Source organism: Choloepus didactylus, chromosome 8 (genome assembly GCF_015220235.1).
Source record: "Choloepus didactylus isolate mChoDid1 chromosome 8, mChoDid1.pri, whole genome shotgun sequence".
NCBI classification, from domain to species: Eukaryota; Metazoa; Chordata; class Mammalia; order Pilosa; family Megalonychidae; genus Choloepus; species Choloepus didactylus.
The window spans coordinates 123,959,884-123,984,427 of NC_051314.1; the positions used below are offsets into that span (position 1 = coordinate 123,959,884).

Genomic DNA, 24,544 nt, shown 5'->3' on the forward strand with positions numbered 1-24,544 from the left:
CCCTTTCCCCACTTCCAACCAGCACTCTTCCCCCCAACTCCAGCCCAATGGTACGCTAGGCAGTAATCAAGAGGCAAGATTTCTGAATCAAACCTTGAATTCAACAACTAATGAACATCAATTCTAGAATGGAAGCCCATTATAACAGGGATTTTTGTCTTTGCTCTCTAATGTATCCTCAGTACTTACTCTCAATACAGTCCTTAACACATAGTAGTTGCTTAGTAAAAATTTGTTGACTGACTTGATAAAAGCAAAACAGTATTATCCTAAATGCCCAACACTAGTGGAATGATTAAGTAGCAATCTTACTCATTTAGTCTTAATCTTAATTTAACAATGCAACTAAATATTATACAGCCATTAAAAAATTTCTTTGTAAAGTTAGTGATATTGAGAAATATCTGATAAAATGTTAACGGAGAAAAAGGAAATAAATAATACATACAAATATGAAGGAAATGAATACAATCTCTTGGTGGAATTATGGATGATTTTTGAGAAAACATTTGGTATGATTTTTGTTCTCTGTTTTCTGATCCCAAATTACTTTTATTATCAAAAAGAAAATTATTTTTTAAATATTTGAATCTATTTTTTTTTCTTAAGGCCACATTCAACAGCCAAACCGATGTGATTACTACCAGTCCTGAACTAAATTATACCAATGAACAATCAAATGCAGGATCACGTGCAATCGGTATAATGTAGTGCTGAGAGCATGTACTCCGGAGACCATATGCCTAAATTTGAATACAGGCTCCATAACTTGTAGCTGTTTGACCCACGGCCAATTACTTAGTCTTTCTCTACTTTAGCTCTCTCATCTGTAAAACTGGGATAAAACACTTCCTCTTAGGTTGGTGTTATGATCAACTGAATCAATACTTGATTCAAGCACGTACAACAGTGCGGAGAGCACAGCGCCATCGGAGTGCTAGCTTCTATTATTGAGCTCAGAGCACAATACTAGCTCTGGTGGAGAGACACGTGAACCAAATTCCAGTCTCTTTCCGCAAAGAGCTAGGGAGTCACACACAAAAGCAACTTACGGGTCAGAGCAGAATGAAATCTGGATAAAGCCGGGTACAAACAACAAGCAGGCATTCTGAGGAAGATAGGATTAATTCTGAAGAGAGAGAATCCAGGAAGTCACAGGACCAGTAGGATTTTAGCCGAGTTCTAAAAACGAGTAGGACTTCAACAGGTGGCTCATAGAAAAAACTTGAGGGAATGTGCGAAGGATATTAGCAGAGGCACAAAAACGAAAATTGTGTTGCTCATTTCTCAGGACGCCAGAAACGCTGGACAAAATGAAGCGATCAGAGGATGCAGAAGAATCTTCTGGCGCAGAGAGGTAGTTGCAGACTGTTTATCAAGCAAAATGCCAGGAGGCAGGAGAGGCATGATAATAATATTGACAATGATAATAATTAACATAACGCCCTAAGGTATTGAAATAAACAAAGAACAAAAGGGTTATTAAGAAAGCCGGGACGACCACGACTCAGTCATTCCACTATCTTCTAAGTTGCCCACATTACACACAACGAGATTCGTTGCCAGAAGAGAGCGACAGATCAGCGACTCTTGCAGACTGCGAACAATCTGAAGCAAGCGCGCTGATCAGAAGACCTGGCGTGAGGACTACAATTCCCAGAAGGCTGGGCGGCCGTTCGTAACTTCCGCTTCCGCCACCTGCCTCACGTACTCTTTCCATCGAGCCTACCACGAAGTGGACCTGGTATGTGATCCCGCGTGATTGAGGAGCTTGAGCCTAGTGGCCCCGATAGGCGGGACTCTGGGACCCTCGATAGTGGCCAATCAGCGTTTAGGAAAAGCAGGAGCCCGGGAATGAGAGAGGGGCGAACTGATTCTGTGGTCACATGCCGCGGGGTCTAGTGGGAGGAGCAGTTGCCCAGCGGCCACTAGGAGTTTCCTGTTTCCGGTTCCCGGAGCGGTCTGCAGCGAGGCGCCTCGGGGAACGCTGCCCTCTGTCACGAGCTCTGGGACCGGGGTCCGCGGCTGGTCCCTCGCTGGCCCCGACTCCCAGCCCCGGACAGATATTCACTGGGGGATTCTGAGCAGTAGCTACGCTCTTGGACCGTGGCAAGTGAGTTGAGGGGGCGCGGAGGAGGAGGGCTGGGGAGCGCTCGCACCCCGGCATGTGTGACAAGAGCTGGGATAGCCAGTCACTCTTGGCCATGGGTCTAGCCGAAGGTCCTGCTAGGGAGCCCTAGGGCAGATTGGAGGCGGAGGCGTGGGGACGGGGAGTCAGACTCGAAGGGCGTAAAGGAGAAAGGACCCCCAAAGATCAGAGAGGGAATTTACGCACATTTGGAAGACAGGGAAAGGAAGGTACCAGATATGAAGTCTGTTTGAGGTGTTACTGGATACTTGTAGAAATAAGTTTGGCCTGCATCGTGGAGGGAGGTAAAGTGGTATCATTTGGAGAGGATATGGCTCTGAGCAGTTGGAAAGTCAGTAGACTAGGAAAAGTGAGAATTGCAGAGCCCTGGAAGAGAGGATGTGTGTATGGTGGGAAGAAGAGCTAATAGAGGGATTATCTTGTGTTCCTCTTTGTAGAGAGTTTCCGCTCTTGGAACGTGGAACTACATCTCCAAGGCTCTTTCTGAGGTCAACGTTGGGGCTTTCAGCTAATTGCGGCTGCTCTTCTAAAAGTGTAGGCTGCTGGAGACAAGAAAAAGGGTAAGGGCTTCCATATCAGAAATGAGCCAGCAAGAAGGTAGAAATGACACTCAAAAATGGAAAATGGCTATGGCTGTACTTGAGGGATGGGGAAGTGAATGGTACAAAGGCCCAGTGATGTGCACTGCTTCCCATTTCCTGACTTAGTACTTGGCCATCCCACTAAAGGAGAATTTTTTAGCATTACCAGATAGTCTCTGGTTGTAGAATAAGAAAATTGGAGGTGCTCTTTCAAGATCATAAAATCCTGCTCCTTATTTCCAAGGTATCCAGACAAACTCTGTACCTTGAGAAATAAAGCCCTTACATTTCATATTCTCTCTAATACATTGTTACACCTTAAATTTGTTATCAGAAGTTTTCCAGACAAATATCTTCATACCATGAATAGCCCAGGTTGCCCCAGTAATTTCACACATTTGATACTTATGTAACCTAGAGCAAATAACTAAACCTATGTAAACCTCGATTTCCTCATGTGTGAAGTGGGAAAAATGATACCTACTTTTCTGAGTTGTCGGGATTAACAAAGAGATTCCAGGTAAAGCACTTAATGCATATGCCACTGGATCAAAGAGAAACAGCTCACACATATAGCCAAACCTTTAAAAATATATAACCAAACCTTAAGCAAGAAAGAAAGAAGAAAAGGTTTAAGTGCTGTGCATTCTCTCCTACCTTTTTTGAACTAATAAGCAAATAGAAGCTATTTTACCTCAACTGTTCTTGATGGCAGGATGATTAACCCATTGTCCCTTCCCCATTTTATGAGTTTCTTTGTTCTAATTTGGGAAAATAAATCAACTGTTAACAGATAAGGAACTAACTATGAGGCCGAAGAACACAGCCTTGGTGTGAGCATCCCTCCAGAAAACTGCTTCTGGCAAGAAAAAAAACTTGAGAGTCCAGAGTGTTGAAATTTTAAATTAGGTGCTGAGTGAATATAAGGAAAATGACATGCCAAATTAATCCAACAAAAAGGCTTCTTTGTAGTGAATCAGCTGGTTATGTGTTGAGCAATAGGTTAATTTAGGAAGGGGGTAGTTTGAGGTTTGGGTTCTTTTTTCCACCTCTTAGTCAGTCAACTGTGTGACGGTGGCTTGCCCTTGACTTCTTGTTTTGTCAAAAAGAAAGCATAGCTTTGGCTGTCTACTCTCGTACCCGAGAAATTAGTGTGAAAGGAATTACATACAGTGGTTGAGATGGACCATGAGCTCTAGAGCCAGACCAGTTCATTCCACTAGCTGTGTCTCAGTTTTCTCATATGCAAAAAAGAAACAATAATTTTATTTACTACATAGGATTTTTGTAAGGATTAATTAGTTAGTATATGATACATGCTTTGAACACTGGCAGAAAGCAAGCACTCTATTAAGTGTTTGCTATTGTCGTGGTTGTGTTTTTGGGTGCTTTAAATGTGCTATGGGGACCTCAGACCTCATGATTATTCTGTGAAGATGCTTAATTAATATTACTGTACTAGACTGATATTTGTTTTTGGTACACAAAGCCAAGGAAACAATTTCCCAAGCATTTATTGGCCTAGTGGAATGTGGGAAAGTGGGGGTCAGATATAAGTTTTAGTGGAATGGGAAGGATACACTCAGGGATCAGGGTTGGTGCTTCCATTTTCCTATCTTTAAACCTTTAGTACTCATTCAATTCTGCATATTTCAAGTTTTATATTCTAGAACTGCAATGGTGTTAGCGATCAGCATATAAAAAGAGTTTAGGATTTTAAAGAGTATCCAAACCAAAGTTCAGACTTGGTGTTTAGAAGCTTTTTATTATTATAAGTGAGAAGAGTTTGGAAGAATTAAGTCATTGTATCAGGAAAATTAGTGATTCTCTTATGAACTTGTACTAGAGTAGCACAAGCCAGCAAGTGAATTAAATTTTCTAAATAGTAAAGTGGCTTGGTGATTCCCAAAGGTTGTCAGCAATTTGGAGTGTAGAAAGACACGCTACTTACTGGAAATCTAGAACCCTTTGAGACTGGTGAGTTGTACGGCCTGAGAAGGTGGGTTTGGACAGACTAAGTCATTTTGACCTGGTGAATTTTTTTCTTCCTATAACTTATATTATTGAATGATTTTTTGGGGAGAAAATGAGTCATTAAAATAGACAAATGTCAAGTTTAAGGTGCTGTGTTTATCTCTATTCAGCATTCTTAGGATGAATATGGATAAAGACTGTTGGATGCTCCTGAATATTGATGTGAGAAGTTAGGGCCCAAAGAATTCACGTTTCTTTCTCTATCTTATATGTTCCTTAATAACTTCCAACCTAACTTTATCAAGTGTCTTTTTAAGTTATAATTTGTGTGTTTTCTTAGGGAGGGCCTCTAGGTTAAGCAGTATTTAAGAACTGTATCATATAAACTCTGAATGGTGAGATAAGTCAATCTAACATTTTACTGAATAGTAGAGAGGCCAGAATGTCTCTACTCAGGCTATAATAATTAAATAATTCATTTTTGTTCTTTTTCTCTGAAGGATTCACCTATGAATTATACTGAAAGCTGTATATATGAATTTCCTGATACAGGTGCTCTTGGCACAGAGATATTAAAATTTGTTGCGTTTGCCAAAGAATCTTATACTTTCTGCAAAATTAAAAAACCATTCATTCATTACACATTCATATGCTCTTTCCCTTCTCCCCTGATCCCTCCCTTCCCAACACACACACACTGTCTCGCAAAAGGATGTTCCCCTTCCACAGCTGCTGGAGGACTGGACTGATACTCCTGATACTCCTGACTGTGGCAGTGAGAGAAACCTGGCAGACAGAAGAAAAAACCTGCGACCTGGTAGGAGAAAAGGGTAAAGAGTCAGAGACAGAATTGGCTCTACTGAAGAGGCTGAAACCACTGTTTAACAAAAGGTAAATGAGGAAAACTTTAAAGGCCTTGAGAAAATGTATTAAAGAGTCTTTTCCACTTCTTACAGGTTTTACTTCCGTATTACTCTGGAAGAAGTGCATGTATAATAACCTCTGGAACACAGTTTTAATTCAAACTTTAGCAATATTGGTCTTATTTAGCCATTGATACCTTGCATTCTTTTATGATAAAGAGCAGATTCCCAGCCCAGTTGTAGCATTAATGTGAAATTCTCTCCATTCGTGAAGAAGAGTAGCTGCTTCCAAGACTAGATCCAGAAGACCAATGTATAGGAATTCATGTACTATTCAATATCAGATAAACACGTTTAAGCCTATACATCGCATCATAAGTGTCAGGAATCTTCAGATACATAAATCTGAAGATGATCCTTAAGAATGAGGGAGTACCTCATGAACATAGACCCTTATTCGTGGGAAATACAGCTAACATTTTCACATAGCTTAGAGCAGATATTCTAGAAATATGTAACTATCTTGAGTGGCATATTTTTATCAGTCATCATCAACAGTTAGGATGGTTCTGGGTCATGATGTCTCACAAATCAACAAATAATACTACTATATTTAGTCGTAACGTCAGATGAGTAAATCACATGCACTTTTATTTTCATGAAAGGAAAGGGAGGCTGCTCTTCCTGCGGTTGATCATCAGTAACTGTCTTCTTCAGTCTTTCTTCTCTCTTCTCCTTCCAGCTTTGCGAGCACTGTGGGCCAGGGCCCAGACACATACATCTATGTGTTCCGGGTTTGTCGGGAAGCTGGCAACCATTCCTCTGGGGCAGGCCTGGTGCAGATCGATCAAAATAAAGGGAAGGAAACAGTGGTGGGGAGACTCAACGAGACTCACATCTTCAATGGAAGTAAGACTTTCCCTGTCAATTGATTAATTGATCCCAGCTCAATCCCTTTGACATTTCTGTACATCTCGACCTTTCCCAGACCCTGTAGGATATCATAGGTCATGTCTGGTTTAGCATGTCTGAGACTGTAAGGCACAGACTGTCTATTTCCATAGCTGCTCTGGAGCCAAGTTTGGGACATAATGTGTTTATTTTAAAGTTAGTGAAAAGTTTATGCAGAAGAATATAGTCTGCATTCTATAGCCTGAACTTCTATTTTTCACCCAAATACTTGGATTCTCATCAGAGTAATCAAACATTAAATTTTTAATAGTTTTAGGGTTTTTTTTTTTTTTTTTGTAAACCATTCAGGCTACAAAAATTTCCAAACTAACTTGTGCTTTGGTGGTGATATTTCTCAAAAGTCATAAAATTATACTGCTGGAAAAGACTATGTGTCTAATTCCCTTCCTTAAGCAAACAAATAACTAAATTATCCAGTGAAGATGATTTGTTCTTTAGCATAATGCAGAATTTGGGACTAGGGGTCAGAAGACCTCGGTTCTTGACCTGGCTAATCATAATTAGTAGCCCTATGACTTTGAAACATCATTTTACCTTTACCTTGTCTTTTCAAATGCAGATTTACCTCATTCTTTTCACTGATTGTTGAGAGAAGAAATGAGATATTTTGCAAAAGAACATAGTAAATACGAAAGAAGAAGAAATGCAGTTGAGGTTTAAGAATTATCCACTTTGAATTCATGCATGGCTAATTTCAAATCTTAGACAGGCTTCCCCTGCTATCCACTGGTTGTATGGACCTTCTTTTGCTGTTAGCGGGTATTCAGAAAATGTGAATCAGTGTTAAGTAAAGGTATGAGTTGTAGTTTTTGTACTATCATTTGCCTGTCTTTAATGTGGAAAATTAAGATTATTCTTATATTAGTATCTGATTCTTATTTGTCTTAAACAAGGGAAAACAAGGCTGCTGTAAGGAAGCAAGTTTTAGCTTGTATTTCTGGTATATAGCACTCTTAACCAATGAGGATTATTTTAATTAAAACCAATTTTACTAAACTCAATTCCGGTTCTGCCATACTACCCAAATCTGCCTGTGCTTTTCCCCCACCCCAAAGCTCCATTTTCCTTGTCCCTTTTCAGGCAATTGGATCATGCTGATCTATAAAGGGGGTGATGAATATGACAATCACTGTGGCAAGGAGCAACGCCGTGCAGTGGTGATGATCTCCTGCAATCGACATACCCTCGCGGTGAGGCATCGGGGTGTACAAGCCTTGGAGGAACTAAAAGGACTGCCCTGAAGTGGGAGAGAATTTCCGGATGGGAGGGTAGATTGGGATGGAGCAAGAAAACCAGGAGTTCAGTTTTTCCGTGTGTCATAGACACCCATCTTCCATCAAATACAGAAAATAGGTTATTTAACTAGTAGGAAGCAGATATTTTTGGGTTTTGTGAGTCTTTTCTTTTTTGGAATAGACGTCAAAAGAAAACATTTTATCTCATATATGTTATGTCCTCTCATCATCAGGACAATTTTAACCCTGTGTCTGAGGAACGAGGCAAAGTCCAAGATTGTTTCTACCTCTTTGAGTTGGATAGCAGCCTGGCCTGTTCCCCAGAAGTCTCTCACCTCAGTGTGGGTTCTATCTTACTTGTCACGTGAGTACTCTCTTTACCTTGTCAGTTCAAATCTTCCTTTCTTTTCTTTTTTTTTAGGTCAAAAATGGTAGTATATGGACACAAATTGTGTGTGTTTGTGTTATCACTGTAATTGGAGGGAAGGGTGACAGCTTTGGGTAAAAATCTTCTTTAAACTCTAACTGTGCAAGTCAAAATGAGGAGGTTTAATGTTTTGTCCCTAATAAACATTTACATTTGGAAGTGCTTTATTCTACTGGAGGGCTAGTCAGTTTTTAATACCATCCCATTAGATTATTAGGACTTCTAGAGTAATGAAACCATATATTTGAAACAGTGATTATGCTCACCTGTGAGTCAGAATCACACACTATGTCTCATTTTTTTCCTGAGCCTTTTGCTTTTCTCAGACTAATAGCATTTTTTTAATTCATTTTTACTGAGATATATTCACATACCATGCAGTCATACAAAGTGTACATTTAGTTCACGGTACCATTATATAGTTGTGCATTCACCAAAATTAATTTTTGAACATTTTCATTGCCACACACACTAAAATAATAAGAATAAAAATTAAAGTGAAAAAGAACAATTAAAGTAAAAGAGAACACTTTTTTTTGGCTCCCATTTTTCTACTCACCCATCCATACACTGGACAAAGGGGAGTGTGGTCCATATGGCTTTCCCAATCATGTTGTCACCCCTCATAGGCTACATTTTTATACAATTGTCTTCAAGATTCATGGGTTCTGGGTTGTAGTTTGATAGTTTCAGGTATTTACTGCTAGCTATTCCAATTCATTAGAACCTAAAAAGGGTTGTCGATATTGTGTGTAAGAGTGCCCACCAGAGTGATCTCTCAGCTCCTTTTGGAATCTCTCAGCCACTGAAACTTCTTTCATTTCCTTTCATATCCCCTTTTTGGTCAAGAAGATGTTCTCCATCCCACAATGCCAGGTCTAGATTCCTCCCTGGGACAGACTGATAGCACTTTAATTGGTTATTTAAGGGAAGCTCCCAGCCCCCTTTTTCATTCAGCATCACTAGCCTTTTTTTTCTTTTTCATTTTTTACAGAACATAGCCTAGGAAACAGCTAGCAATGAATATAGAGATTATTCCTTAGTATCCGAGTTTTACTGTTCATCAATTTTTAAGTATAGATTTCTTTCTTCCTTTACAGGTTTGCATCACTTGTTGCAGTCTATATCATTGGAGGGTTCTTATACCAGCGACTGGTGGTAGGAGCCAAAGGAATGGAGCAGTTTCCCCACTTAGCCTTCTGGCAGGATCTTGGCAACCTAGTAGCAGTAAGTAACAGGAAAGCTGGCTGAGTCTGTAGCTTGCATGCAAGGTTGGATGATCAACCATTCTGTTTTGCCTGGAACACAGGGGACTTTCAGTGCTAAAACCATGGAAGCCCCAGGCAAGATAGTTGATTGCCCTAGGACAAGGTATTAAGTGGTGTAGTGTCAGTTTCTGGCTTTGCCAAGACTGAAGATCAACACTGTTGATGGTTGGAAAAGTGATCTCTTCTCCAGGTTCTGATTTAGCTATTTAAGGGCATCTAGATGGCAAGATGAGGGAACTTGAAGCCTAACTGGAAGAAACGTTTTCTCCCTTTTCCCTAAATTTAAGCTGATCTTGGATCTTTTTTCTCTTCTTTATCCCTGGAGAGAACCAGTTCTTGCCACATTCTTAGATCATAAATATACTTTGCCTTATGCTGAAGTTGAATATTCCAAATCATCTTCCTTTGCTTTTTTCCCTACAGGATGGTTGTGACTTTGTATGCCGTTCTAAACCCCGAAATGCGCCTGCTGCATATCGTGGTGTGGGGGATGACCAGCTGGGGGAGGAGTCAGAAGAAAGGGATGACCATTTGTTACCAATGTGATTGCACTTTGAATGTTTTGCTGCTTCTTCAGTCCCCAAACCAGAGCATACTCAGCCAGATTTCTCATGCAGTCTCCATTCCAGTCTCTCTTCTCACCCTTAATATTGCTCTCTGCTTTCCAATTTGCTTTTGATTTGCATCCTTGTCTATTAGAACTGCTTTCCCTTTGTTCCATATTTTCTGTAGAGGTACAGTTGTAGAAGAGAGATAATAACAGAGGCTTAATATCAAAAGGTACAAGTAGGATAGTTACAGTGGGCAAAAGGGTGTGGTTGGCTCCCTGGCCCTTTTTTTTTAAACATTTTTCACAAGTTTTTATGACACTGGATTTATTAAAAAAAAAAAAAAAAAGCAAAGATATATTATTTATACAAGGTTTGATTGCTTTCACGCTATTACTCTGTGCCCTACAGTAGTCTCCATGAGAATATGGATGTAATTTTTTGCTGCTTGGTACTACTTTGCAGTGATTACTTGGTTGCATTACAAGTATTACTATTTGCTCTGAGCCTGAAGAGGTTCTGGACTTGCTTTTCCCACCTTTGAGATTCAGATGGAAAAAGTGTGTATTTTCCCAATTATAGGATTGTAAGATACTGTTTGTTGGCATTGGGGTGACTTTTTATAGCTGGATTGTGGTCTTGTGGTTTCAGTCTGTTTGTAGCAAAAATGCCTAATCCAGAAATCCAGTCAGTGGGAAAATGAAATGGAAATGACCTCCTATGCTTCAGAGGTCCCAGAAAAGGGAAGTCAGCTTACCTTGTGATGGTGAGATTGATGGTTTTTTTCTCCCACTTGTGGTAAAAGCTGGCAAAGCTTTTTTTATTCTTAAGACCTTCCCTATCCCAGTATTTCTAAACATACTGCACTTCCTTCACAGGCATGTCATTTTGACCTATTTTCCCTCCATATAATCTGGAAAGGGAATGGAAGCAAATGTGGGACATCTAGGGCTCTGCTGTCCTCTGGTGTGGAATGCTGTTGCACCTGTCCCTTATGCTGGCTCAGGGAAATGTCTTCTTGCCCACATTTCTGTGGTGAATGGTCTTTAATCCTCTTATGGTTCTGCCTTTCTGCTTAGGCCACATGCCCAGAAACCTGGGCTGATATTTCTGTTACAATGAACCTCCTGGGCCACTGAAGAGTGGCATGGCTCCAATGGACACAAGGGATGAAATCATAGGCAGGGGGCTTCTTAGAAGCTTTTTAAAGGAAATTATTTCCTCTTTGACTTTCAGTACTATTAGAATGATTTTTTTTATTTCTAAACAGGGAAAAAAATGATGTTATAAAAGCATCTTTTATTTGTTTGCCTCCCTCCCCCAAACCCTGGTGTTTTACAATGCAAAAAAACTACACTTTTTGTACAGAAACACTGAAAAATTAAAAACAAACAAACCATGTTGGCCTGGTTATTTGTGTGAAAGAAAGTAGATACTGGAGAGAGTAAGACAACTGAGACCAATTTTCATCCATTTACTAAGGAAGAAAAAAATATTTAATATTTTTGTTGTACAAGGAGTAGCACCTAAGGCAGGTACTTATATTCCTGACCTCAGCCGCACCCACGCACTCCTGTTTTATAAAGCTATAGGACAGCAGAGTTAGAATTGAAAAGAAAGAGTAGAAGATGATAACAGATAAATTGGACAGGAGCAGGAGATACAGAAAGAATAAGAGCCACACCATATGCCAAACACTTTTAGTCCCTGCAGCAAGTCTGAAAGATGCCAACCAGGTCTACACTGGCTTGGTGACCCTGCCGTGGATGCAGGTGAAAATGTTCAATACTAAGGGAGTTGAGTGACAAGAGAAATCTCTGGCCATAGCTACAGTGGGACAATCCAGAGGGAAGAGGGGAAGTACCCGATTTTGCTACTTACGCCAAACAAGCTAGAAAACCCTACCTCTCTTGGGCAGGGGGTGGCGACCCACATCCCACCCATCTCCTTGCCTGATCATATTGTTCATTCCTCTCTTTAGAAAAGTGAGACCTGGCTAGATGCTCCACTTCAGGATAAGGCTGAGCAGCTCTAGATATCTAAGAGACTGCCTCTTTTACAAATGTACAAACATTGGGTTAGGGTAAATGGAGATTGTGAGACTTGTAAAGATTTTCAAAAATAAAACAGAACTCGGAGAAAATTTCGAAGCTGCTGCCTTGTAGCACCAGCAATCTCTTTCATTTCTCTTCCTTGTCTCAGTAATCCCCTCTACAGAAGATTTACATAATTGGAACAGCTCTTTCTTCCCTGCAAAGTTTCTGCCAGTACCAGGTTATAACCTGGAGAGTGGGTAGTGTCTGCCTTAGGCTGGTTTGTGCATGAGGCCACAGTTAGGTCTCCTTGAGGATGTTTATCTTGGCGCAGATCTTTAGGGCAGGGCCCAGCTTGATGTTCATGGCACTCATAAGATGTTCTTCTTTAAGTAATAAGAGGGCCTGTCCATCAATCTCCTGGGAACGAAATTCCTCTGCAATCTCCTGGCAGCCTAGAAGGAAATCGTGAGAATGTCTTAAGAAACTGCATGGGGCCACCAGGGGAAAGGGGGAAACTAAAGATGAAACCGACCTAGCAATTGTTAATCCCAAAGTGGAACTCGCTTGTCCTAAAATTCAATAATACCAAAGTCTGAGCTTTGGAAGCAAAATGAAATTAAGAGAGCAACTGGCTACTAAAAAAAAATAAGATCCAAGTTCAAGAAAGGAAGACTAAGTTGTTCAACCATAGAAACAACTTCATCCAAATGGCTTGGGGTAAGAGGCAAAAATATATACATATTTTCTTTTACCTAGGGGAAAAAAAAATCAAAGCTAGGGGCCTTTATGTCATATTTAAGGGCCCAGAATTCAGAAAAGACTGAAGGGTAGCAAGGTTTTCTTTTCTGCAGAAAACTATCCCTTTGTCAAGAACAGCTTAAAAATATTCTTGCCTTGAAGGGAGTGAGGCAACAATAGTCCCTTTGCTCCTAATTCCTTCTCCATTTAAAAAGGTCTTTTATCCATGGATATCACATTTAATTACACATTAAATATCTCTTATCCAAGTTTTTGGTGAGAAATCTAACTGAATCATAGAAATGAGAAACAAACATTACAAATCTGCTGGCATGGTAGAGGACAATGTCAAACCAGAAATGAGGAAACCAGGCTGTGGACACAATTTGAATGACTATCAGAGTAGAGCCTTTCTATGTTACCACACTCCTATTACTTAAAAGTTAGTTCTGTTCCTGATTACAAAGGTCCATGTGGGCTGGCCTAAGGAAGATAGTGTTGGAACACTAAGCTCAGAGATGACCAAGGTTCTGTTGGAAAGGCCCTAACTACCTTGTAGAGAAGCGATGAACTCATACACCTCCTCTACACTCCAACGGCTAGGGTTACTAGACAGGAACACAGGATTGATGCCATGTAATTCTGGTGTAGGTGGAGCTGTATTGGGGTTGCCCAGGTCACGTTCTCCATGCCCAGCTCTCACTGACAAAGGCCCAGGAGATGTAGGGGAGAGTGCTTCATCATAACTGGAATTATCTGAACCCCGGCTAGAGTCCTCTTGACCCTATAGAAAAAAGAGTGAAACTAGAGTCATGAATAACTCAGTGTCATGAGTTCCCCCGTCCCCAACCACCCTGCAATGGCATTAATATTGGGCACCAAGGAAAAACGAATCCTTACCACATGTGAAATTTGCAAATGCCTGAAGATACTACTCACGTGTCAAGTATAAATTATCACTCTTGATTTTCCTCTTTCTTACCTATACTACCAATGATTAATCTAGATTTTCTCTCTTCAGGTAGTGTAAAGTGTAGGGATTAATGGGTACGTGAACCCATGCTCAAGAGAGGAGACAAAGGACAAAGTCTCTTGGAATTTGGAGTAATGCAATCCATGTGAAACCAGATTTCTATTCTCACACCCCTTTACCTGGGTAAAAGTATTGCCCTGTAGGGGAAGAGGAAAAGAAAAGGCCCATTATAAGCATAGCTGGCTCTGCAACAGAGCTTACCCGATGGCGCTTGCCCTGGATCTTGGCACGGGCAATGTCAGAGGAGCTGCGACGTGGTCCACGCCGGCGCACTCGAGCATAGTTGGCTTCTTGAAACTCTTTCATTTTCTTCCTCTTCAGCCGGAATTGGTGGCTACAGCTCACGTTGTACCTTCAGGTCAGGGCATATACAGATATGAGAGGTGCTACAGAAAACTATCTACTACCTGCCCTAAATGTGAAATGGTATTTTAAGACCTGATTTGGGGAATAGAATGAAAGCAAATAGGGAGACAAAACATCAGCTGTGCAATGATCCTAGGGAAGGGGTGTGACATAAGCTGTAGGAACCAGTGCTGAGGGCAAAGAGAGGGATGCCTACAGTACCTCTTAGCGCAAGTCATGGAGCAAAACCTCTTGGAGCCACGGAACTGCTCTGCAGGGGCATACTTCCCACAGTACTCGCACTTCAGGAGATTCTTCTTATCTAGCTCTGAAAAACAAGGGGTCCCTGGAGAGTTGCCACTGGTTTCTGTGGCTCTCAGGCCATCATTATGCCCAGAGCTAGATTCTCATCACTCTCAGAGACATACTGAGATATTTACCCTCCAAAGACCTACACAACCTAATTGGGAATCCCTAAAACACAGTTCAAAATCCAAAATCATGAAGACTTGTCCCTCAAGAACATCACGAAATCTTTAAAGTCTTCCTAACCTTAAGTCTGACTATTTCCAGTTTGGATGTTTCTTACTAATATTATCCTAATTCATATTGTCAGATTTTAGACATGATTGGTTTCTGAATGGGAAGGGGAACTAACTTACTGATGACTACAAAGATTTAAGATTCTCTGCCCCACCAAAAAGATTTCCAAAAGCAGGAGGAGAATGTAAATAAGAAACCTTAATAGAGATTACAAAATCTAGAATAAGGAGAACTGGACATGAAGGCTATAAATGTCCTATGTATTTATCTCTTGAAAAATATATCCTTAGAGTAAAAAGTAATTCAATAGGTTACATTAGTTTGATAAAATTTTCCTAATCCTACATAACTCCTTCTGTGTGATTTCCATATACACTGTATGGTTTCTGTGTGTAGATGACCACGTCTTTCCCATTTCAAATGAAAAGCTATTTTACACCAAGTCCTCAAAAATGTCTCCAATCATCTCCTTCCCCCAGAAAGGCCTCTAAATACTCACCAGTAGATGGGTTGTCCCCTCCCAAGGGGCCACCTGACTGATTCTCATTCAGCGCTGTTGGAAGGCCAGTTTGCAATGGTTTCTCAGACTCTTTCAGTAACTGAGAACAACCCACCTGTCCCAGAAAAAGTTTACGGTTAATTAGCCTAATTTCTTTCTGCCCTTATATAGCTCTCTCCAACATTCCTCACCATCATGTCTTTGCCAGGATCTATGAGTTAATGGCCAGGTCTGGTTCAGAGACAGTTCATTTTCAGCCTGGCAATCAAGGGTCTCTTAACTGGCTTTTTTCAGACAGGCCATTGGAGGACATGTTCCTGCCCTGGCTCCCTATTTTGTCCTTTTCCTTCCTAGTGCAGGGAATACACTTAGGAGTCAAGATACTTGAATTCTTGTCCTGGTTCTGCAACTAGAAGAGTCCCATAACTTCACTACCACAATTTTCTTCACTACAAAACAATCTATCTCACTAAACATTAAAGCTTTAACACTTAAATAGTGTTACTTTCTTTCTTCCCCCCCTTTCCAACATTTTCACTTTTTGATCCACATATTCTATCCTTTTCTCTTCCTTTCCTTCTTATAACTAACCAAATAAACAACATGAAGCATTCTCTAATAGTTAAATAGTTCAGTGCCTTTTGATTTTAGTGGAATTTGAAAACACAACAATCAGACCAAGCCCCCACTTTAAAGTCCCACCTTATGGCCCTGCCCTCACCGGGAAAGGTTCTGCTCCTTCCTGGATAACAAAGCCTTCGATGATGTGGGTAAGAATCTGGGGCTTCACAATGGCCTGTGGGGGTTTTGAATCACCCATCTGTCTGGATACCATGGCTAGTGAAGGAGGTGGTGCTGCTGGGGCGGGGGTCAAGGCTACTAGTTCACTGCTTGGAGCATTAGCATTCCCACTGGCCACTGGATCAGCTTTCTCTGGAAAACAAACACAGATTAACATAACTGTTAATAACTGATCCATCTATTAGCCTAGACATCCTGACTGTTCACAATCATACATCTTCACCCTTGATCCTTCACCCTGAATTCTGTTTCTGGATCTAATCATTTGTCCTCCAAGTTCAGGCCCATTTTCTACTGAATCAGATTTTGACTCATTCAGAACAATTTATTCTCTGTGTACCCCAATAGCATTTTAGAACCATTATTCACCTCCAAGACTGCTCCTCTCCTCCATGGCCTTTGGGCTCTCTGCTACTGGAGATGCCTTGGCAGGAAGTATTGAACCCAATGTAGAGACATCTTCTCTCTCCTCCTCAGACTCAGCCTTGCGTTTGACAGACAAGGTCTGGGGTTTGCCCTATATAATGAAAAGGAAAAAAAGAAACCAAAATTTATGAATGAAGGATAATAAGGAACCACAATTACTCCCATTACTTTCAGAGATTTTAATTCCAAATTTCGTTTTCCAAATTTCCCATTTGAATGCTTCCCATGGTACACTAAAATTCCTGGTCATTCCCAAGAAGTATAACTTCTCTATCAAGACAAAAGGAAATGGAACATTATTTAGTCCTGACCTAGACCTCAAGACCCTGGATTCATTATAGACAAGAACTCTTGTTTTTCTAAACATGGATTTAGTCAAGGCTATCTTCACCTAACTTAGTACAGATCCAAAAATCCAGATTTCAGCAGAAAATTCAGGAATATAAAGCTCAGATATTATGTACATTAATATATCTCTTTCTTACAAAAAGAGCAGATAAATACCAGTATCTTAACTTTCTCAACTCTTTTTTCCCCTATTAAGCCCTACTTCCACTGACCCTTAGGTCCACTCTTAAGAGTGACAGTGTCTTCAAAACCATCAGATATTACTCACCGGCAGGTGCACAGACTGCATGTAGAAGGCAGCAGGGACCTGGGCTACAACAGGTGAGGAGGCAGTGGCCCCACCCTTTACTACATGTGCTGTTCCCTGCACAGGGGCAAGGGTCATCCCAGGGCCCACTGTGGGAGGGCACTCCTGTAGTGCACCAGGCGTCTGGGATGAAGGTGGCGAGGAGGCCAAATGGGCCTGACCAGCTGGTTGCACTGTACCTGGCATCCCCCGGGAAGCAGGTACAGCAGCTGCCAGTTGTGCCAATCCCAATGCCTGTGCCTGGGCTGCACCCGGCTGTCGGGTACCCACAACTTGTACAGGGATATGGGGTGGTGGTTGCTGGGTAGCTGACATCTTAGCAGCCCCTAACTGTGGAGGCTTGATAGGTGCTACAGTTGGTTTGGACTGGATGGGGATGGGTGCCTTAGGGGTTGGGTCAGGTGGGAGTGACAAGGGTGAAGACTGAAGCATGGGTTGAACGACCAGGGTTTGGGCTTGCTGCTGGGACTGGGAAGGTGGGACATGCTGAGTAGGTGGGACCTGTGGTGGCTGAGGGGCAGTGAGGGTTGTGGCTTGCTGCTGCTGCTGCTGCTGCTGTTGTTGCTGCTGCTGCTGCTGCTGCTGCTGCTGCTGCTGGGCCAACTGGAGGTGGGTAGCTGTGTGGAGCAGCTGGGATTGACGGTGCTGGAACTGCTGCTGGTGGTGGATGGCAATCTGCTGCTGGATCACCACCTGTTTCTGCTGAAGGTGGATCTGTTGCTGTTGCTGAATCAGTGAATGAGGCTGGATCTGTGTGTAGGTGGCTATAGGAACAAGCCCAGAATGGAACAAAGAGAAAGAAGAGCAGAAAATAATTATTAATTAAAAGCAAACTCAACTTTCCAAGGTGTACCTAGTTTTGAATCATACAGTGAATAAAAATCTAGCCTGCAAGGAACTTCAAGATCAGCTCACCCATACTCTTTCCTCATTGTCAACTATCTCTAGTCTCAGAAATCTCAAGGAAAATAATTCTCTTGTTCAATTATTTAACAATCCTCAGAAACTCCTTGCATTTATCTAACTTTTAATTTCTTCGCTATGGTTAAATATCATATCCTTTTGCTCTGTACTCTGCAAAGAGAATGGCTGGCTCATCCTCCATATGACTGGACTAAGTCCATGTTTTATTCATTTTGCATAAATGATCCCAGCCCCAGTACCTGGCACTTGAGAAGCCCTTAATATCTGCTGAAAGTAAAAATACCCACAAAGGTAAAGATACCAACTTTTCCCTGTGAATGCCTCAGTTGTAAAAAATTCATTTTAGGTCACCACCTATTAAATGTCTTAAGACTTTTTTCCTTAAGAGTCAGCAGTTGGAAGCTCCGACCTTACTTAGTTTCCTCTGCTGTAAACTAGGATTGACAATCTACACTCCTCCATGCTTTACTAGAATACCCAGAGAATACACAAGGTATGTGATATGAAAGTATTTTGGAAGTAGAAGTGCTATGGTATGTGCATGCCAGATTTTGGTAATACAACTGATAATTTTTGTGACAACAACTAAGGTGCTAAAAACAAGACAAAAATAAACATAACTAGGTAAGCTACACACAGCTAACTATAGCTAACCATAGTCTGAAAGCAAGTATAAAAACCATTTTATTTTTTTTATTTATTCCTTTTTTTCTTATCACTGATACAGATGATTACAAACTGATTATAGAAAACCATGGTTTTATTTGCAGGTCCTATGTGCTTTAATACATTTATACCATCCCTGCTCTACATTAGGCCAACTAACCATTAAACACATTCCTTATGCAAATTGTAAACTCCATGAGGACAGGCAGTTTGTTTTTCAAAGATGTATCCCTCAACACCTCCTAGAACATAGTAGGTGATCCAATAAGAGCTTGGTGAATGCATGGGTAGAGTGAGCAAACTGAAGAGTTCAGGGCCTAAGGAAGGGAGTATAAGGCAACTTGTAAGCTGACTGCTGCCCACTGGAAATAGACCAGATTTATTCCTGTTATCTGTCCTCCTGTCTCCCTGGACTACTATGTTTAAGGCTGATGGGATTCTCTTTCCTTCTATCGTAGGGCCAAGAGAAGTAGGAAGAAAAGATAAAAAAATGTACTCTGAAGATTTCAAATAAGTTTAAGAGAATAATGACATTATGAGAGGTGACAGCTCACCTGAGCTAATAAGTGTCTGGCTGGGAGCAGGTGTAGCTGTCCGGGTCAGGTTCATGCCCACATTCTGACCACTCCCCTCTGCGTCGGCCTTCTTGGCTGCTGCACTTTCTGCCTCTGTCTGGCTGCCCTGGCTCACAGTCACTGTTTGGGCTGCGGGTAACGGCTGCACCACTCCTGTGCCCTTCCTGGGACAACTCCCACCACCACCCATTCCTGAGGAAGGCAACTGACCCAAGCCCCCAGGTGCCTGGACACCTCCTCCTGGACCCATGGACCCTGGGATGTTATTCCCACTGCTTCCACTAGCTTGACTAAGGTTGAGGGACTGGCCTGCAGCCCCAGAGGAAGCCTGAGCCACAGCTAGGGCCTGGCTTGAGGCCTGGGAAAGGCTAGAGGTGGCAGATGCTCCAGGAGGAATGGCCTTCTGAGTTGAGCCTTGCATTTGGGGTCCTTGGGCTGAGGCCTGTTGGTTCCTCACTGCCAAGTTCTGCACCTGAAAGATATTTAAAAAAAAGAAAAGAAAAAGAAAAAAAGATTGAAAAAAGGGAGATAAAAGGTTCTAAGGTCAAAGACTTCTCTGACTGAATCAGAAGTAGCAAAGATAGCTACAGTGCCATATTCCACAGCCCACCTCAACTTGTACCCCAACCTTTACAACAATATACATTAAAGGGCTTCCAGTTTCCTATAGAGGAAGTTTGGAATCATTTGATTTTTCAGTCTCCTTCATTCACTATCAAGTCTGTCATCAAAATTTCCCTTAGATTTTTCCCTTTCCTCTCCTTTCACTCATTCAACATCTATCAAATGCCTACTATGTTTCAGGTACTATAATGGTTACTGGGAATGCAGGATACTGGCAAAGACACAGCCCCGACTCTTAATGAATACATTCAATTACAAAATCGCCAGATACAAATAGTGTGCATAGGTATACACAAAGTGCTGCGGGAGCACAGAAGAGGAAGATCAACTCAAGACTAGGTCAAGCAGGGAAGTGTTCCTGGAAGAGGTGATGTTCGATCTGAGACTCAGGAGATAATAGTGAAGGCCAGTGTTGGAAAGATTAGGTAACAGCATCTGCAGGGCCACAGAGGCCAGGAAAGAGCACAGTATTTTGGGTAATTATAAACAGTTCATTATATTTGGGGCAAGTCACAGAGAGTAGCAAGAAATGAAGGTTGGAAGGTAATCAGAGGCTAGGAGATGGAAAGATGCCAGATCCTGAATAGGGCCTGTATGTTAAAATAAGGAGAGTCTGAACTTAGTTTGGAAACAAAAAGTATATCCATCAGATTCACTGCTATATTTCCAGCACCTAGCACAGTGTCTGGCACATAGAAAGTACTCCAACGTTTGAATAGAGGGAAGGAATCATCTTAATTGATTATAGGAAGCCACTGAAGAATAGTAATCAGAATAAAAATGATCAAAATCTATAGTTGAAACCATTTTCTTATATACTACTGATAGAAGTATAAATCAGTAAAACTACTTTGGAAAGCAGTTTGACATCATATCCTAAAATTAAACATTCACATATCCTATAACCCAGGAATTCCACAAGAGAAGCTCTTGCCCATGTACCCCAGGAGGCAAATTTAAGAATGTTCACAGCAGCACTGTTTGCAGCAAAAGCCTGGAAACAACCCAAATGCCATCAACAGAGGAGAAGATGAACAAACTGTAGAATCTTCACACAATGGAATATGTTGTGGTTTGGGGCAGTATGTACCCCTGAAAAACATGTTCTTAAACGTAATCCATTCCTGTGGCTGTGAACCTTCTGATGAGGTTAAGTAGGACCTTTTGATGAGGTTACTTCAGTTAAGGTGTGGCCCATTTCCATCAAGATAGGTCTTAATCCTATTACTAGAGTCCTCTGTAGTTGAATGAAATTCAGACAGACAAAGAGAAAGCTATAGGGAGCAGACAGAAGCTGAAATTCAACCGAATCTGAACTCGGGAAGAGAAGAGAAAAGCCAGAAGCTGCCATGTGCATTACCACATGACAGAGGAGCTAAGGACTAAGGATCACTAGCAGTCAGTCTTGATGATTCCTTGATGTGAACATTTTCCCAGACTCAAAACCATGACCTAATAAATTCCCATTGTTTAACCCAACTCATTTCATGGTACTTGCTTGAGCAGCCAAGGAAACTAAAACAATATTATATAGAAGTCAAAATATTTTTACTTCAATTGCTCTTTTTCACTTTAATTATTATTCTTGTTATTTTTGTGTGTGTGCTAATGAAGGTGTCAGGGATTGATTTAGGTTATGAATGTACAACTATGTAATGGTACTGTGAACAATCGAATGTACGATTTGTTTTGTATGACTGCGTGGAATATGAATATATCTCAATAAAATGAAGATTAAAAAAAAAGAACAACAACAACAACAACAACAAAATTTAAATGGGTTAAATTCACCAGTTAAAAAGTAGAGATTGGCAGAATGGATATAAAAAATCATGACCCTCCTAGGGATGAACCTGGACCTGGCATTGATGGAGAACATCTTCTTGACCAAAAGGGGTAAGCAAAATGAAATAAAATAGTTTCAGTGGCAGAGAGATTTCAAATGGAGTCGAGAGGTCACTCTGGTGGGTATTCTTATGCACTATATAGATATACCTTTTTAGGTTTTAGTGTATTTGGATAGCTAGAAGTAAATACCTGAAACTATCAAACTCCAACCCAGCAGCCTTGATTCTTGAAAATGGTTGTATAACTATGTAGCTTACAAGGTTGTGAAAACCTTGTGGATCACACTCCCTTTATCCAGTGAATGGATAGATGAGTAGAAAAATTGGGACAAAAACTAAATGAAAAATAGGGTGGGGGAGTGGTTTGGGTGTTCTTTTTTACTTTTATTTTTTATTCTTTCTAGTATAAAGAAAGTGTTCAAAAATAGATTGAGTGATGAATGCACAACTATAAGATGGCACTGTGAACTGATTGTACACCATGAATGATTGTATGGTATGTGAATATATCTCAATAAAACTGAATTTTAAAAAATCAAAAAAAAAAAAAAGAAGTCAAAATAAATAAACTACAATGACATGCAACAATATGGACGGATCTTGACCATATATGTTATTAAGAAACTATTCCCAAAAAGATTGCATATATCATAAGAATCTTACAAATTCAAATGCAAATAAAATATATATGTATATAACAACATGGTATCCAGGATATGCTTCAAAATAATCTGTGGAGGGGCATGGATATAGAATGGCCACGTGTTGACAATGATTGAAAATGGATAAAATGTACATAGAGATCATTCACTTTATTTTTCTATTTTTATATGTTTGAAATTTTTCAAAACAAAAAGTACTTTTTAGAAAAATGTAGATGTAATAAAACTATATAAAAGGGGACACAAGGAAAGAAAGAAACCTAGGAATCAAAATGACTGTTACCATGGGTAAGGGCAAACAGGGAATGGAACTGAAGATTGTTTACTATATTATTAAAAATTAGTGAATAAAGTGAGCCATAAATGGACCAATGATGAGTATGTATAAGGAGGCAAGGATTATGATTTATCAAGTTCTGTGAACCAGAGATACAACTAAAAATAATACTAGGAACATTTTAAGTAATATGTATTTCCTATTTACAAAAAAAAAAAAAAAAAACTTACTCCAAAAGTAATATGGAAGAGAATTAGAATAGATGAGATGGAAGTCAAGGAGACCAGTTAGAAAACTAGTACAGTAATCCAGGTGAAAAATAATAACTGAATTCAGGCAGTAGCAGTAAAGAAATGATACTTTTGAGAGACACTGGGACACACATTAATAGCTGGCAATTACACCGTTTTCCAATCAGCTTCCTTTCCATAATGGTAACTTCAAACTTTCCTGTTCTCCCTATAATACCTCAGAACTACTACCTCCTCTTTCCCTTCTCTTCTTCCTCCTATCAAAGGCCAATCCTTTTCAATGCTCTGGATTTCATCCCCTCTTGCCTTCTCAAGAAGCTCTCCAGTCTCCTCTGCTGGCTCCCTCACATTACCAGGCTTTCACCCCACGTTCCCTTCCTTGAGCCTCACTGCTAAACTCTTAACTTGTTTACATTCACTGTATCCATTCTCACTATCCATTCACTCAACTCATACTACTTTGGCCTCAACCCCCACCACTCCACAGAAACAGCTCTTCCTCTCCATGTTACTAAATCCATCTTTCTTGCCCTCCCTGATGCACTCAACAGATCAACAGAGATGAGGACCCCTCCTTGGCCACTTCTTGTAACACTGTTCCCTTGTCTTCATGACAACACACAACCCAGATTTTCTTGTCTCTCTGACCGCTCTGATTCCCTTTTGCCAGCCATGACCCTCTATCCAACCTTGAACTGCTCTATTTTCTAAAGGCTCATCCTAAACCCCAAGGTCTCCTTCTTAAAGGTTCTTCTCTTCCCTTATTATCATCTACCTGCCTCCTCTTAAACGTTTATCTCCAACTCAGACATCTCATTTGAGCTCTAGAACCATATACATAGAACTGCTGACTTAACATCTCCTGTGGATGGTTCCCAGACACTTCTAAGTCAGCATGTCCAAAACTGAACTTCACCCTAAATCCATTTCTCCTAAGTTCTTCATATTGTAAATAGCACCACCAGCCACCACACCACTAGTGTCATCTCTGCTCTTCCTGAACTCCCCCAACCAGTGAACAACTGACTCATTCACCTGCTTCAGTTTTACATCTTTCCAGATTTCTCTCACATCTATTCATTTCTCTCCATCTTCACTGATACCCACCTAATAAAAAACATCATCTTTCCCCTAACCTGTTGTAACATACTTCTTATCCCTATATTTTCACTCACACCCTCTCCATTTTTTCTCCAGAGGAGCCAGTATGATCTTTAAAAACATAAACACTCAAATATCTCTATGTTTAAATTCCTTCCTTAAACTGCATGTATATGGAGAAGGTTGGGGGAATATGGGAACTCTATTTTCTGTATGATTTTCCTAATAAACTTACAACTGCTCTAATGGGGGGAAAAAAAAAAACCTTCCATCGTTTCCCACTGCCCTTCACATCAAGCCCAAAATCCTAAATATAGTCCCCAAGGCCCTGCAAGAATGGGGTTCCTCCTACCTCTCACCATCTCCAGCCTCATCTGTCAACCTCTAGGAACACAGGCTTTCTTTTAACCCCTCATATCCATCAAGCTTCTTCCCTTCTTGCAGCCTTTGGACACACTGCTCCCTGACTTAAACACTCTCATCTCCTGGCTAACTTCTACAGGCCCCAGTTTAAATGTTACCTC

General features: G+C 40.8%; 2 protein-coding genes across 9 annotated transcripts in view; one reads left to right on the top strand and one right to left on the bottom strand.

The window, feature by feature from the left end:
* The first annotated feature begins 1,470 nt into the window (after positions 1-1,470).
* On the top strand, positions 1,471-11,417 carry M6PR (mannose-6-phosphate receptor, cation dependent). 4 transcript variants are annotated; one of them, XM_037847223.1, is made up of 8 exons: positions 1,471-1,744; positions 2,587-2,709; positions 5,205-5,595; positions 6,310-6,476; positions 7,620-7,729; positions 8,008-8,138; positions 9,302-9,428; positions 9,893-11,417. In XM_037847223.1, exons 3-8 carry the CDS (start codon positions 5,354-5,356, stop codon positions 10,013-10,015), a joined length of 900 nt encoding a protein of 299 aa, XP_037703151.1. In that variant the 5' UTR covers positions 1,471-1,744; positions 2,587-2,709; positions 5,205-5,353; the 3' UTR covers positions 10,016-11,417. The 4 variants fall into 4 exon arrangements, with proteins under 4 accessions (XP_037703151.1, XP_037703153.1, XP_037703150.1 ...); XM_037847225.1 differs by having other exon boundaries at positions 1,474-1,744; positions 5,416-5,595; XM_037847222.1 differs by lacking the exon at positions 1,471-1,744 and adding an exon at positions 1,821-2,113.
* Positions 11,297-24,544, bottom strand: part of PHC1 (polyhomeotic homolog 1) — a 32,683-nt gene continuing 19,435 nt past the window's right edge. For all 5 annotated transcript variants that reach the window (XM_037847220.1, XM_037847219.1, XM_037847221.1 and 2 more), the window contains exons 7-15: positions 19,238-19,730; positions 17,055-17,857; positions 16,382-16,529; positions 15,933-16,144; positions 15,212-15,326; positions 14,392-14,497; positions 14,026-14,176; positions 13,344-13,575; positions 11,297-12,505 (exon numbers count right to left, since the gene is read on the bottom strand). In XM_037847220.1, the coding sequence (XP_037703148.1) occupies positions 12,351-12,505; positions 13,344-13,575; positions 14,026-14,176; positions 14,392-14,497; positions 15,212-15,326; positions 15,933-16,144; positions 16,382-16,529; positions 17,055-17,857; positions 19,238-19,730 (2,415 nt within the window). In that variant the 3' untranslated portion in view covers positions 11,297-12,350. The remainder of the gene's footprint in view (positions 12,506-13,343; positions 13,576-14,025; positions 14,177-14,391; positions 14,498-15,211; positions 15,327-15,932; positions 16,145-16,381; positions 16,530-17,054; positions 17,858-19,237; positions 19,731-24,544) is intronic.